This window comes from Vulpes lagopus, chromosome 10 (assembly GCF_018345385.1).
Source record: "Vulpes lagopus strain Blue_001 chromosome 10, ASM1834538v1, whole genome shotgun sequence".
In the NCBI taxonomy this organism is placed as follows: Eukaryota; Metazoa; Chordata; class Mammalia; order Carnivora; family Canidae; genus Vulpes; species Vulpes lagopus.
In genome coordinates, this window is record NC_054833.1 from 19980777 (window position 1) to 19995883 (window position 15107).

The following is a 15107-nucleotide window of genomic DNA, read 5'->3' on the forward strand; positions in this document are numbered from 1 at the left end:
AATCTTTGTCTGGTAAACCCAGTGTCTTGGCTTCCTTAGTAACAGTTTCTGTTGACTGTTTTGTTTTTTTTTTTTTTTTCCCTATGTATGGGCCATACTTTTCTGTTTCTTTCTGTGTCTTCCATTTTTAAAAAAGTGCTAGACATTTTAAATAGTATAATATGATGACTATAAATCAGATTTCCTGCAGAGTCTGTTGTAGATGTTTGTGTTGTTACTGTTACTGCTGCTACTGTTTGTTTGGTTAGTGACTCTCCTGGACTAATTCTGTAAAGTCTGTACTTTTTATCATGTGTGGCCACTGAAATCTCTGCTGGGTTAGCTTAATGGTCAGTTAACAGTTGGATGGCAATTTCCTTAAATATCTTGAATTAACAAGTCCTCAGCCTTACCAAGGAGTTCTCTGTGTGTTGAGAGAATGTAAACTTTCAAATCTACTGTAGCTTTTACCTCTTGCTTGAAGAGTAACTCAAGGTCAGTCAGAGGTGAGAGATTAGAACGCTCTTCATGTCTTCCCTGGTGTGTTCACAGCCCTGCACATGTGTGTGACCACCTAGACTTTCAAGAATATGCCAGAGTTGTTCAAAGTCCTCTATGGGCATCTCAGTCCTTAAGTTTTCCTTTTAGGGTTTTTTTGGGGGGGAGCCTTTAATATCACCAATTGGTGTCACCCCTTAAGGCAGCTGTGATGTTAGACAGTTGCTTCTAAATATTTTTGAAAAACAATCTTTGGATAAAGATATTTGCACAGAGTGAATTGTGAACCGAATCGAATAAAAAGAAATCCTGAGAATGGAGCTTTTCAGAGAACTGCCAGACAAGTTAGTGACAATTCTTTGGAGATGGTGCTTTTAGAGAGTTCTGAACCCTATTTTCTCCCCATCATTGGTTGCTAAGTTGCAAGTTTTTATACCATAGTTGTGAAGCTGTTGGCTTTCATGACTACCATGGAGCTTTGGAGAGAGGGAGTGGGAATAAGGCAAAATCAAATGCTACAGTAAAGCCCACTATTCTTAGTGAGATCCATCTTCTGTTGTTGTTGAATATGTGTTCCTCAGATTATTGTCTTTAGTTCATTCCCAAAGTTCTGGAAAAGTTGGCTTTGATCATGTTTGCTGGCATTCTCATTGTTTTTATGAAGGAACAGTTTCTTGGAAGTCCTTATTCTGTCATTTTAGAAATGTTTCCTTAGAGCACACTCTTAACCACTACATAAGTGATTCCAAATTAGGAGTCTACCACACTCCTACAGTTTTACATTTTGTAGTAATATTTTAGTATCTAGGATCATTTTCCTGACATATACCTTTTGCAAAACGTATTATTTTATGTATATCCCTTTATTTCTCTATTTCATTTATACATTATAGGGCATTATATTACTCTTTTATAAATTGTATATAAAAAACTATCAGTGGATTTCTTTTTTTTTTTAGTGGATTTCAATACAATAAAAAGATGTTATACTTATTTTAAAACTAGGAAGAGGCATTGTTTTTTGAAGGTTGAAAATCCCTGCAGTAGACTCTCTTCCCATTCCTATCATACATAGTCCTGTAAGCATATCTCCAAAGAGGGCCTAAAGTCCCTATTCTACTCAAGACCTACTTGAAAGAAAACAAAGAGGGAATTTGAGAGGTTAAAAAAAATCAGAGGTTACTACAAATACCTCTAAGGAAATGATAATGGAAAGAAAGTAGGAGCCATCTGATAAACCACATAGAAAACTCTAAGGTATTTTCTATAATAAGAAAAATATCATGTTTTGGTTAATCCTAAGTTCTACCTATGAGAGTCATCATATATACCATTCAAAATTTGCAAGTTTTTAAGTAATTAGAAGCTAATAAAATATACACCACATATTGAGTGTATTAATTTCTTTTGGTGATTAATAAGACCTCTAGAAAAACCCTATATAATTAAGAGCTATCAACCTTAGAATATTATACTCATAAATAGCTTTATAATGCAAAATGGTGATTTTTGGTACCTATTGAAACTGTTGGCTATATATTTTTTAAATCTCTTCAATAATTATGGATAAACTTGGCCAGAATTTATTATAGACATTTTTAATACATTAGAATCATCCAAGACAAATATTCTCAAAATATATTTTTTTCTTCATTTTCAGGTAGGATATCAACTCCTAATTTGCTATTCCAGAGAGAGTAGTAAAGTAGGACAGGGTTTTATTTTCAAAAAGAGCATAACACAGGGAACCCAGTAAAGTTACAGAGAACCTTCTGCTAAGAAGTAATGGCAAGTGTGGTTCATATGGACGGGTATAATCTACTTCCTGAGCATTTTAAGGATTGTTTGGTTTGTTTTTGCCAAACTTAGTTTCATTTTCTGTCTTCCCCTTTTTCTGGCATCACAATAAAAATAAAAGTAAAATAGATAATCAAAAGAGGGGAAGCTACCAAAAGAAGAAAAAAAGAAATCTGCATGATCATCCCCCAATTAAAAAGAAAAATCATTGCAGTAAAGCTGCTATAAAATGCTCTCAGTAAATATTCAAGAAATCAGTACCTGGAATCTTAAAAAGAGAGTGGAAAGACCACTCCCAGAAAACTTTGTAAGTAGAAACAAACTTCTTAGGTACTATGGTATAATATATATAATTGGATACATCTGGACTGGCATTTATCCAGTATGTACTGGTAGGAGCATAAAGCATTTCGACTGAGTGTCCTTCCTAATTGGCTGCAACTTCCAGATGAGTCATGTGTATTAATTATTTGGATTATCACCCCTTCCATAAATACACCTCCTAGTTTCATTTTGGGAATAATGGCACACCCTCTCAGCCCATCCCTCGTCTTTAACCCCCCACCATTGGGGTGCCTCATGTTACAGAAGACTGTGCCTAAACTGATTTCTCAATTAGCATTGGAGGACCCCCTCCCTGCAAAGACAGGCAAAAACAAACACCTGCATTACTTCTCTTTTTTCTAGGTGGGCAGTTGGTTTCCACAGCGGGGTTAGCCTGGTCTCCACCTGATTGGACCTCTAATCTCTGATGACCCCAGAGAGACTTTAAATGCCCCTTCCTGGTTTCAGCCTTCCAACAGCCCCTAACAATGAAGAGCTACATTCCTAAGTAGTGTAATGCTCCCAGCTCCATAAAAGATTCCTCCACATGCCTCCCATTTTCTGGACAATTCCTTTTTGTTATGTTGCTTCATTCCCTTTCCTGACAATTTTTTCCTTGGTCCAAGCTTTTATTTCCATTTTGGAATGTCTTGCTCGACAAGCCTAAGAATATACCAACTTGTCTCCACTTCTTTCAACAACTCCTATCGCACTCCATGCCCACTATTATTGTAATGGCCAGAGCTCAACAATTTCAGGGTGTGCTGTCTTTTTGGTCACTAATAGCATTGTCTGTGTTAAGATTATATCAAAAGGGCACAGGAAGTGGGCCTGCCCCCATCTGCCAATTCACAAACAATTTGCAAGATAGCTAAGTAACTTTCTTCCACTTTCTGCCAATACACAATTTGCAAGATAGCTAAATAATTTTCTTCTACCCACTTTTTAAAATGAAAGAATTTAAAGATTTGGTTTACTCTTGAAGTTGGTCCAACACATCTCCCTGAGGGCTTTCACTCAATCTTATTTGTCTTTTCCCTTGAGCCATAATAAAGCTGCAGAAACAGGGTTACAAGCCCACATCTCTTTCTAGGGAAAGAAACGTGCCTGGACAAATTGTAAATGAAATGACCCTGTGGAACATTTAAGCAGTTAGCCAAGTTAAAGGCAGTAAAGGACTCCTTGCTTAAATTATCCACTTTATTGTCATTGAACACCTAGCACGCAGTCCCCCAAGCCCATCTGATCTCAGCTGTGTTCTCTGTCCACTTCGCCATCATCCCACAGGCACTTGCAACTCCAGGTGTGACCTTAGTCAGTGGTTAAGACCAGGGAATTTTGACCTGTGCTTTATTTTCTTTTAATAAAAAAAATAGTCCACGTATGTGTGTAGAGGGGTGGAAATTAGTTCGTGTTTATTACAAAAATTTCAAACATTGCAGAAAAAATACAAAAGTCAGAGTCACCCATCTTCTAACTGCTCAGAACATTTCCAGCATCTCCTTAAGTATCCTTTCATATAGCTCTTTGCATATTGTACTCATTCCTTATTGCTGCATAACAAATTACCAGAAACTTAGCAATCTGAAACAACACAAGTTTATTATCAGACAGTTTCCCTGGGTCGGGAGTATCGGAACAGGTTAACTAGGTCCTCTGCTCAGAGCCTCAAATAATAACTATCAATGTGTTAGCTGAGGCTGTGGCCCCATCTGATGTTCAGGGCTCTTTTTAAAACTCATTTAGGGGACACCTGGGTGGCTCAGTGGTTGAGCGTCTGCCTTTAGCTCAGGTCATGATCCTGAGGTCCCCAGATCAAGTCCCACATCGGGCTCCTGTGGAGAGCCTGCTTCTCCCTCTGCCTAAGTCTCTGCCTCTCTCTCTGTGTCTCTCATGAACAAATAAATTCTTTAAAAAAAAAAAACTCATTTAGATTCTTGCAAGGATTCAGTTCCTTCTAGCTGTAGAACTCATGGAAGCTTCCATCTTTTACAGGGCCACTAGGAGAATGTCTCTGCAGCTTCCGATCTCCAGCTTGCTCTGTCCTTAATCACTAGACCCAGATTTAAAGGACCCACCTGATTAGGTTCCACCTTGCTAGCTCCCTTTTAATTGACTCAGAGTCCACAGATTAATTATCTTAATTACATGTGCAAAATCCTCTTTGCCATGTAAAATAACATAATCACAGGAGTGATACACCATCCTGTTTATAGGTTTCACCCACATTCAAGGGAAGGAAATTATACAAGGGTGAAGGTCATTTAAAATTCTGCTTTCCACACATACCTACATACACAATGAACACATACGCTGTATGTGTTCTGTGGTATGATTTTTAACTTAGTATGCCATAAGTTTCTATCCTGCCTAATAAATGTAGATCTGCATTTTTATGGCTGAATAATATTCTGTTTTGTGTTTCAAAACAATCATGTATTGGACACTTAGACTGTTTCTGATTATTTCTTCTTGCAAATTATGCAAGGATGAACATTCGGATGTACTCATCTTTGCATCTGTGTGGTTATATGCTGCACATAAATTCCAAGGAAAGGGGTTTACTGAATCGAAGGATAAACCAAACCAATGCTGTGACGCCTTGCCTGCTCAGCAATGCATGGTGCATTTTTCTAGGGAGGCTTTGCCTTTGGTGAAGATTCTGTGGTTCCTTTGTATGAGTTCTACTGAGTTATTAGCATCCTTGAAAGAAGCTCTAGAAATCACTAGCTGTCACTGCAGGAAACCTACAAAAAGTAACATAAAGCAGAGATGTGTTCTTCACTTGTCATTCCATCGTTATTCTCCCTCAAAAAAAAAAAAGTTATTTTCAACTTGATTAAATAGCTCTCAGTGAAATGGGGGCTTTATTTTAATTTCTACACTGCTTCTTTAGAAAGAGGCAACAAGACAACTAGATCACTTTGAAGGTTTATAACTTTCTTTTACCTTTAAAGTGGCACTGTACATTTTGATCGTATAGGGGCAAGTCAGGTTTCAATGAAGGTGCTGAGAAAATAGAAAACCATGAATCTTAATAACAAACAAACAAAAGTTTAATTATACCTGCCTTGGATACATCCTATGCTTTCTAGTTGTCCTTGCCTATCAATCAAGCAATTCCTCCTCAGCACTTCCTAAGGGCTAGCTCTAGGACTGGGAATCTGATGGTGAGCAAGACAGAGCCCCAGAAGTGAATCACTCCTTCCATGAATGCATAATGAAATTATAAGATGAAAACAGAAAGGCTATGACAGATCTACATAAAGAAACTTTAAAATAACCTTTCAGGAAGCATATATATTTCCCAACTGCAGACAACCTTGTGGTAAATGGAATTCAGAAATGTCCCTAAATATTAGCCCCTTTCACAGAAGGCTTTGAAATCAAAAGACAAGCATGTGTACCCAGAAATATTCAACATCCAGCCAAAAGGGAACCCTCATGGCATGAGAGGCACAAGACACATTTTTAAAAATATTTTATTTATTTATTCATGGCAGACACAGAGAGGCAGAGACACAGGCAGAGGGAGAAACAGGTTCCCCGCGGGGGGCCTGATGCAGGACTTGATCCCAAGACTCCGGAATCAGACCCTGAGCCAAAGGCAGATGCTCATCCACTGAGCCACCCAGGCATCCCAAGACACATTTTCCTTGGCCATTCCTGAGCAGAGAGAATGGCATGATTAAAAACAAACAAACAAAAGAGCCCTTGGCTTTGGAGGTAGGTAGCATCCTCCCACTCTGTTCACGATGAGCCTGGGAGCCCAGCCATTGGCTTTCCACCCATTGACTAAGGCCCAACCCCAACCTTGGTTCTCTATCTGAGACCTGAAATGCAATGCTTGTTTATTTTATTCAAGGCTAACCTTGCCCAGGATATTTGAATTTAAATAAGGAGATGCTGGCACCCATTAATCTAGGGTGGTAGTGTAACAGTGAAATCCTAGCCGGAGCCAGAATTGCTAAACACAGGTTGCCTACACGGATTGTGTAGGAAGCAGGACTATGTCCATTTGGATTGCAAATGTTTCCTTGCTGTTTTTCTGGATCTCTCTGCCTAATGATGCAACTTTCACTGTTCTGAAGGGAGCCTAGCAGTCATCTTTAAGCTCATAGTGACCTGCCTTCCAGCTTCGGAGCAAAGATACAGGCTCTCAAGCAGGAGCCAACCTCATGCTCCTGTCCAACACCTCCACACCTTGAACCTGATCTACACCTACACTTCCCTTCCCTATAAACAGTGCTTCACTCCCCACACCCAGGCATGATATGACTCTCAACCTCATCCTCCTGCATTCTTGGGAGTTGAGTCTCCTTTGCTTCCATATCTCTATTCTCTATTCCCACTCCCTGTTCATCAGTTCTTCCTCCATAAGCATGACAATCTCTTCTAATGTGAAAATAATCAAATTACTCTTCCCTGCGTTGCATTACCTTCTGGCCACAGCCTTATCTTCTCTTCTTCCCTTCACAACCTTGATCATGCTGAGGGGAGAAACCTACACTGCATGCCTCTGTTCCCAAGCACTCCTCATCCGGCTCTGCTCCCACTCTCTTCCACCATCCATCAAGATGCCAGCAACTCATCCAATCCTGAGTGTCACATGTGTATATTAAAATGACTCTAGGGTTTTGTCTCCTGGGTTTCTCACTGGCTTTTGAGATCATCAGCCCCAAAATTTAACTTGTCACCCACCCAACACACACTCCCCAACACAAACCATCTTCTCTTGTTCCTTCATTAAGTCCCGGTAAATGGAACCATCATAATCCCTGGAAATATGAAAGTCTTCACACATCCAGATCCCTCACCTCCACAAGCCTGTACCCACCAGTGGTTCCTGGTCCTCCCCATGGGGGTGGAGGTCAACTCAGCAAGCTCCCCTAAAGCATAGCTCATTGTTTAAGAGCACGGGCCCTAGAGCTCTATCGCTAACCAGCTGTGTGACCTCATGCAAGATTCTTAACCTCTCTGTGCTTCCGTTTCCTCCTGTGCAAACTGGAGACAATAATAGAGGTACCTTTCTAATGGGGTACAGGAACATCAGATGTGCTAATATACATAAAAATTTTAGAACAGTGCCTGGCACACAGTAAGTGCTGTGCATATTTGTCAGTTTTGTGATTCCCTGCCTACCCTCACCTGCCATCTCTCTTCCCCCGTACACACAAATATGCAAGCATGCTGCCCTCACGCCGTAACAAACAGCATGCAGTCCCCCAAACACACCGTGTGGGCTATTTGGTGCCCACACAATTTTGTTCTTACTTCTCTTGTTGACTTTCTAAACTCCCACATCTTTCAGGACTTAGTTCAAATATCACTTCTGCTGTGAAGCTTTTCTTAATATACGAAGAATTTTCCCACTGAGACCCCATTGCACCACAAATGGATTTCAACTGCATCACTTCTATTAATTATTTTTAAAACTTTGAGACTTACTATTTTTTAGCACTTACCGCATGCCAGGCACCATTTTAAGTACTTTACACCCATTATCTTGTTGAAGCCTCACAGCAAACCTATAAAATGTTGTAACTATTGATTTACCTGTTCACTATTCCTCCTACATCATGAGGGTCTTCGTGGGCAAAAACCTAAGTGTTGGTCATTGCCATGTCCCCAGCACTTAGCCTGGTGCATAAAGGGTACATAGTGAAATTAATTCCTCCGAATTGAGCCAATGAAAGATGAGCCAAACTCAGAGATGGGAACATGTACGAATTCCTGACGTTGAAGGACATTTAGGCAAAGGATGAATGGTAGTTGGATCTGAAATTCATCAGTGCTATAAACAAAGACTGCTATAACTACCTCCTCCCACCGTTAAATCGTTATTGCTATATGAATATTTTCTATAGTGCAGACGGGTTAATGTGCTCTCATTGGTTTCTGTACTGTCATATAATTTCAGGTCTTTCCAAGGACATAATAATACAATTCATGATGACATTTTATTCCATGCTCTTGCCTCGAGGGTCATATGCAAAGTTCTGAAAAGTTTTGCGTGGCCCTCGGCTTGTGGGTTGCCCACGTTTGATAAAGGGTAAAGAGACATCACCCTGACACCCTTCTCTTCTTGTTGGACACCAAATGGAAATTTGCCACAAATTAGAGACAATTATAGTCAGGAGTTAATGTTATAGTTTCTATGGCAACAGCCTAAGCCTGGAAACACAAGCATTTTATTGCTTAATTGTTATGAAAGATCTGCTTTTTATAAATCTAATATGCATAAATGTAAATATAAATATAAAAGAAATTCAAAGATACATATATTTCAGTTTCAATTAACTTTTCTTTTTTACCTTTTTAGCACATAGTACTTTCTGTTTGATTAGGCAGGAGAGGATGGTTAAGATCAAAACTGTTTAATGTGCTGGGTGGCCTTGAAACTGATATTAGCAAGGAAGAGCAATGTCCAGCCACCAAATTTCTCCCTAAGGGTGCCAAAGGGAATGTATCTGCCCAACAAATTCAAGTCCAGGATATCTCTCAGTGTCTTCAGTTTGGTTTATTCCATTCCAGTAACTTGTAGATGGCATATTCACAAGAATTCTGGCCATCTTTTGATGGCTTGGAGCGCTAAATGGAATAGAAAGTTTAATTAATGCTACTGAGGTGGTGTTTTCTCAGGAACTACCACTGCTGGAATGAGGCCTGGATGACAAGACCTGATCTTCCAGTTGGATTTGGAGGTTGGCAAGCTGTGGACAGCACCCCCCAGGAAAACAGTGATGGTAAAACTGCATCCTCCCTCAGGGAACTCATTTCACTGCCATCTTTGTTTTGCAATTAGGATTGTATTTGATGTGTGGGCAACACTCCCATTGGAAACCAACATCAAAAGTATGCTTCCTGGGCACATGTACAGTATTAACTGCCTGTCAATCAGCTTAATTTCATTTCAATGGTCGGCTTTCCCCTGATTATTCTATAACTGGTTAAAAAAAAAGCATAAAACTTAACATATATAATTCATCTACTCTTGCTTTGATAAGCAGTTTTGAAGACAAGAGAAAAAATATCTGTGTAGGCACTTTTACTAGGCTCTAAAATATACCTCAGCCCTGTGTGATACACGGTGATAAGATATAAGGCAGCAGAGAAAATAAAGAACTCAAAAAATAGTTACAGATCATCCTTTAAATTGTTGCTTTTCCAAAACCTGATTTCTTTTTATGTTGTGTGATTTCTTCCAAAACTTAAGTATGTGGGCATTTGTCATCTAACTTGCTGGCTATGCTAAGCAATGAGTGGCAGCTATGACCTCCCCCAGATTTCATAAAATCACATCATAGGCCTCCATTTCTCTTTAATATGATGATAAAAATCAGTGGCCTGGGGACATTATGTTTACTTTCTCAGGTGTTGATATGAGATATTGGCATGTGTATATATACACATATATCCATAAACATTCATTACTTATTCATAAGAGACTCATGCTTTATTTATGCTGGATTTTGAGGGAGAATGTTCAACACTTTTTGGTGTCCTGGATTATGCATCATGAGGAGATATCAGAGATGACTTATGGCAGTTAATTCCTTATTGACTGGAGATAGCTGGTTAAAATGTAAAAAACATTGTAAAAGTAATCATGTGTCTACTGACTTCCTGAATGCATGTTGGGCATTAATCAATAGGTTGTTAATGTTCAAATTCCCCAATTCCACACATGACAAATGTCCATAATGTCCAAAAACAAAAAACAAAACAAACAACAAGACAGCCACTGGGGACACAGTACATTCCAGCTACCGGTTGTAAATGGATCAATCCTATGTGAGCAAAGAGCTCAGCACAAAGACCTAGAATATGTGTTTATATGTGGGAGAACAGACACAGACATAATGATGCCCTGTATTCTTCTCATGGCTTCAAATATTGGTTGAGGATGCATTTCTATCAAAGCCCTCTTCATTAAACACATTGATCGTTCACTTTCTCTGGTCATGGGAAGCATCTGGGCTAAATCAATGAGGAACCTGGGAACATTTGCCTCTACAGAGCCTGTATCTGTATCTGGACATAATTGAAGACAACAAACTCATGCTCCCCCTTCCTCTGTGTGATGCAGGGATGTATCGGTGTGGTCCGGCCTCTGTTCAAGCCATTAAGCATGGCCATATTTGCTTCCAGTTTGATGCACCCTTTGTTTTTGCAGAGGTAAGTAGTAAGCTGCAGAGAAGTGTCACTTCCTTCCCCAACCTCTTAACACTTGAAAAATAAGACACCAGGTTGTTACTTCTAAATTTCCGAAGTACGTGGCATGTTTCACGTCTGCAAGGTCGACTAAACATCATTCCAACCTCCAGGTTCTTAATGTTAAATGTAGTTCTTACTTCACATTTTTCTTTCCTTGATGTTTTGAGATTTTTTTCCTTGAAAAGCAATTGCGTTGCTAACCTTAGTTTAGTTCTTCACACCCATGAAATAGGTATCAACTGCTTCTGAGAAATTAAGTGACTAAATGAATCCCTCAACTAAAAATTGGTGGAGACAGTCCATGAATTGAAATTTCAGAGTATACTACTTCACTCCAACACTAACCTAGCAGCTCATGTAAAAAACAAAATCCAAACACACCTTAGCCATGGTTTAGTCTGGGAACTGCAACCCATTTCCTGCCACTCCAGGCCATCCTCCTCCAGGTCAGTGGGAATCACCAGGGAGGTAAAGCACAGCTGCTGGAATACAGGGGAGAGGGAATGGCAGCTAGAAGGCAGCATATTTGATGAGTTGACGGAGACACTTTGGTGAAGGGCCCGAATTTCTGAAATATTTGGATAGGGGCTAAGAGCAGGTGAGGCAGTTAGAGAATACTCCAAGGAGATCTATAAAAATCAAATTAAATATAAAAGGTTTGAGTAAAGGAGAAGGCTGGGAGGCTGCTGAGGCCAGGGGGTAGACTGCAGAGAAATATGTGAGAGGCAGGATTTACCCAGAGTATGGTTTCGCCAATAAACACACTGAAGTAATGTCTGTCGTATACAGAATTCTTATTATATAATCACTGTGTCTACCATTTGAGGCTCTTAGTCACCCTTAAAAGTTGGTATAATGATTCTTCCCATTTTACAGAAAAGAAAATTGAGACAGAGGGGTTAAGTAACCTTTCCATAGTCATTGAATTAATAAAGAGTCATCCTAAGATCTAGAGCCAGGCAAGTGCCGGAGCGCTCATGCCAGTAACCACCATACTCTACTACTACTCTGGGATGAATATATACTTGTCATAAATATGTGGTGGGCACTGACCTATGGGGAACTCTGAAGCCTGTGCCCTTAATAAACTAGATTCTTTAAAAAAAAAGAAAAAAGAAAAGAAAAGAAAAGAAAAAAGAAAAGAAAAGAAAAGAAAAGAAAAGAAAAGAAAAGAAAAGGAAAGAAAAGGAAAGAAAAGAAAAGAAAAGAAAAGAAAAGAAAAGAAAAGAAAAGGAAAGAAAAGGAAAGAAACTAGATTCTTGAGACACCTGACTGGTCTAGTCCGTTAAACCTCTGACTCTTGGTTTTGGGTCAAGTCATGATGTCAGGGTCCTGAGATGGAGCTCCTAGACAAGCTCTGTGCTCAGTGGGGAGTCTGCTTGAGATTCTCTCTCTCCCTCAGCTGTTCCCCCTCATGCCCTCTCTCTCTCTCTCTCTCTCACACACACACACAAAAATAAACAAACAAAAACGAAACTAGATTCTTGATGTTAGTGGCAGTCCATAGCACATTGAAAGTTAAATAACAGTAGTACAAGAGACTCTGTGGAACTGTCAAATGAGCAATGTAGGTGATAAATGATCTGCATTTAATACATACAGAGTCGTTAATTGAGAAATATGGGTCAGGAAATGAGTAGGACAATAAAGGCCATAAGGCATCATCCAGAGTGGGGGATGACATGGGGACATGTCATAATGACATCTGTGTGATAGCCACGGTGGATGGGCAGACCATTGTGGGAGCACACGGAGGGGGTGATTAGTACCTGAACTGCGTCTTGAGGGATAGTTTGTAGTTATTCAGGCCAAGTGGGTAAGAAAGAAGCGAGTGGAAGGAAAGAATTTTAGGCAGAGGGGACAATATGAGCATCTGAATGGTGTGGGGAGGTGAGGAGGGATGTTACAAGCTGTACAGGCTCACAAAAAGGGATGTGTCGGGAGTGTCAAAGATGAAGACAGAGGCAACTGGACATGGGACGTTATGTCCTGTGAACTGGGTACTGCCTCCTATGAAAGAGTCCCCACAGGGGAGACACATGAGCCCCATGGAGCTGGGACTTTAAAGTGGTGGCCCCCAAGCTGGGAGGTCAGTGGGAAGGCTGCGCTTGCCCCACACCTACCCCAGAGGACATAGCTTGAGCTCTCCAAATGGCAAGAGCCAGGAAGGAGAGGCAGCATCGGGAACTGTTTAGGAAGTAAAATAAGCATGAATATTCAGACAGCAAGATCAGGAATTTGAAATACACGAAGGGGACAGTATTTCCTCCACGGAGACTACCTTACAGTTGCTGGAAGCCTGGGATAGACAGGCAGACTGTATTTTGAATTTCATCCCCTCGATTTCACTTCGGGATTTGGAGATTTATCCCAACCTCCCCAGCTGCCAACTGATAGTTTATGATGCTAGGAGAATCTCTTAATGGGAAATCGCTCTAAAATTCACAGAGCCTTGTTTTTATATTTTTATTATGCTTTGTTGCTGCAGAGAAAGGCAGAGGGAACAACCTCCCTCCAGGAGCAAATTGCCTAATAGCTGCTAATGCAAACGCGTTTTGCTATTATTAAATATAGATCGGGGTGTTATGCGTGTCATCGGGATTCACAGATTATAATTACTCCTCTCTCAGCCACTGCAGACTTGTCTGACAGAGCGCACGATTTGCCGCCTTGGCATGGGCTGAGCCCCGGGGCTGAGCCATTTATAAGAGATGCTCAAGCTGTTGAAAGTGTATAAGGAGTCTCTTCTCAAGGGTGCCCAAAGTAGGACCGCATGGGGGGCATCATATTTAAGTTTAACAAGAGTGTCCATGACTCAGGTTCAGACCGCATCCTCCCTTGCCTTCTCCATCCTCTGGCTGCGTAAGCCTGCCTGTCGCACCCCCGGCAGGCAGCCCAGTGTGCCTTTTCTTGCCTTTCGCTGACTTTCTTGGTCATTCCTTACTCACTTCCGGGCTGGATTAAACATCATGCTCACTGACGTTTTTTGATCTTCACAGAGCCATGGTCTCCTTTAGTGAAAGCAGAATCCAAAATAAGAAGTGAAGGGGAGCAGAGGATACAGGCTTCCAGTTATAGAATAAGCCACGGGGATGAAAGGCACAGCATAGGGAATACAGTCAATGATGTTGTAATAGTGTTGTGTGGTGACAGATGGGAGTCGCACTTGCGGTGAGCACAGCATAGAACATAGAGAAGTTGAATCACTGGGTTGTACACCTGAAGCTTATGTAACATTGTGTATCAACTACACTCAAATTAAAAAAAAAAAAAAAAAAAAAGCTCTCCTCTACCCTCCACCACACTTTGCATGTCTGGCCCCTCCTTGGGTCCAAGTCTCTGCTCTGGTCACCTCCTCAAAGACGCCTTCACTCACCCCACCCCACCCCCATCTAGCATCACACTCCCTGCCTTCTTGCTTTTATCCTTCTACTCTCCCTTAGTGTTATTCTCTCTCCCCCTTCTAGAGTATAAACTCCATGAATGTATCCTCATCACTGAAAACAAGTTCTGTCATGAGGTAGTCACGAATAAATGTTGAATGAATGAGTGATGGGTGGATGAATGAATGAATCAAGCAAGCAAGCAAAAGCAGATGCAGAGTACATTGCTAAGAACAGAGTCTCAGAGCGATGGCATCCAGATGGTACCCTCAGGTGCTGGTCCCGGCAGGAGATGAGGCACAGGGACGAAGCAGCAGAGAGCGCACACGGGGGCCTGACCACGTAGCCAGCGACTGAGCCTAAAGGAATGGCAAGCACAGGGTAGAAGGGTGGCAATTGTGCCAGAGGGCTCATGGACCAGGCCAGTAGCTGCTGCCTCTGTGTGCCCTCAGAGGAGCACCACTTTCTCTGCACAGCCTATTTTGTAGTTATCTCTATTTTGGAACAAATGAACAAAGCGAATTGTTCTGGACCCTGAAAAAGAGTTTCCACCCTTAGTGGTAAAGAGCATAGCTTCTACCAGCAGTAGACATACGCTAACATTCCAGGGGCACAAGCAGAACTCTGTGGAGAGGAGAACTCAGCCTGCAGCCCCAGCCCACCTTTACTGAGCCCTGAGGGCTCAGCAAACCCCTCGGCAGAAGCTGAATACAAGCACCTGTGTCTAACAAAGAGGCAAAGGTGCAGTGTGCTGAAACGAGCACCAGATTTCATGTTGGGATGTCCTGGTTCTATGTAACCACAGTCTCTCCAAATATAGGGGTAGGTCAGGATGGCCCCAAAGACTCCTTTTCATTCAGCCCTAAACAATAGGGCTTTCTCCGGAAGTACTGGTCTACCTTTTAACCC

At 41.1% G+C, this 15107-nt stretch overlaps 1 protein-coding gene across 1 annotated transcript in view; it reads left to right on the plus strand.

The window, feature by feature from the left end:
* Positions 1 to 15107, plus strand: part of F13A1 (coagulation factor XIII A chain) — a 159502-nt gene that overhangs the window by 105510 nt on the left and 38885 nt on the right. Inside the window, exons 9-10 of the mRNA XM_041771892.1 lie at positions 9241 to 9344; positions 10688 to 10776. Of these exons, the coding sequence (XP_041627826.1) occupies positions 9241 to 9344; positions 10688 to 10776 (193 nt within the window). The remainder of the gene's footprint in view (positions 1 to 9240; positions 9345 to 10687; positions 10777 to 15107) is intronic.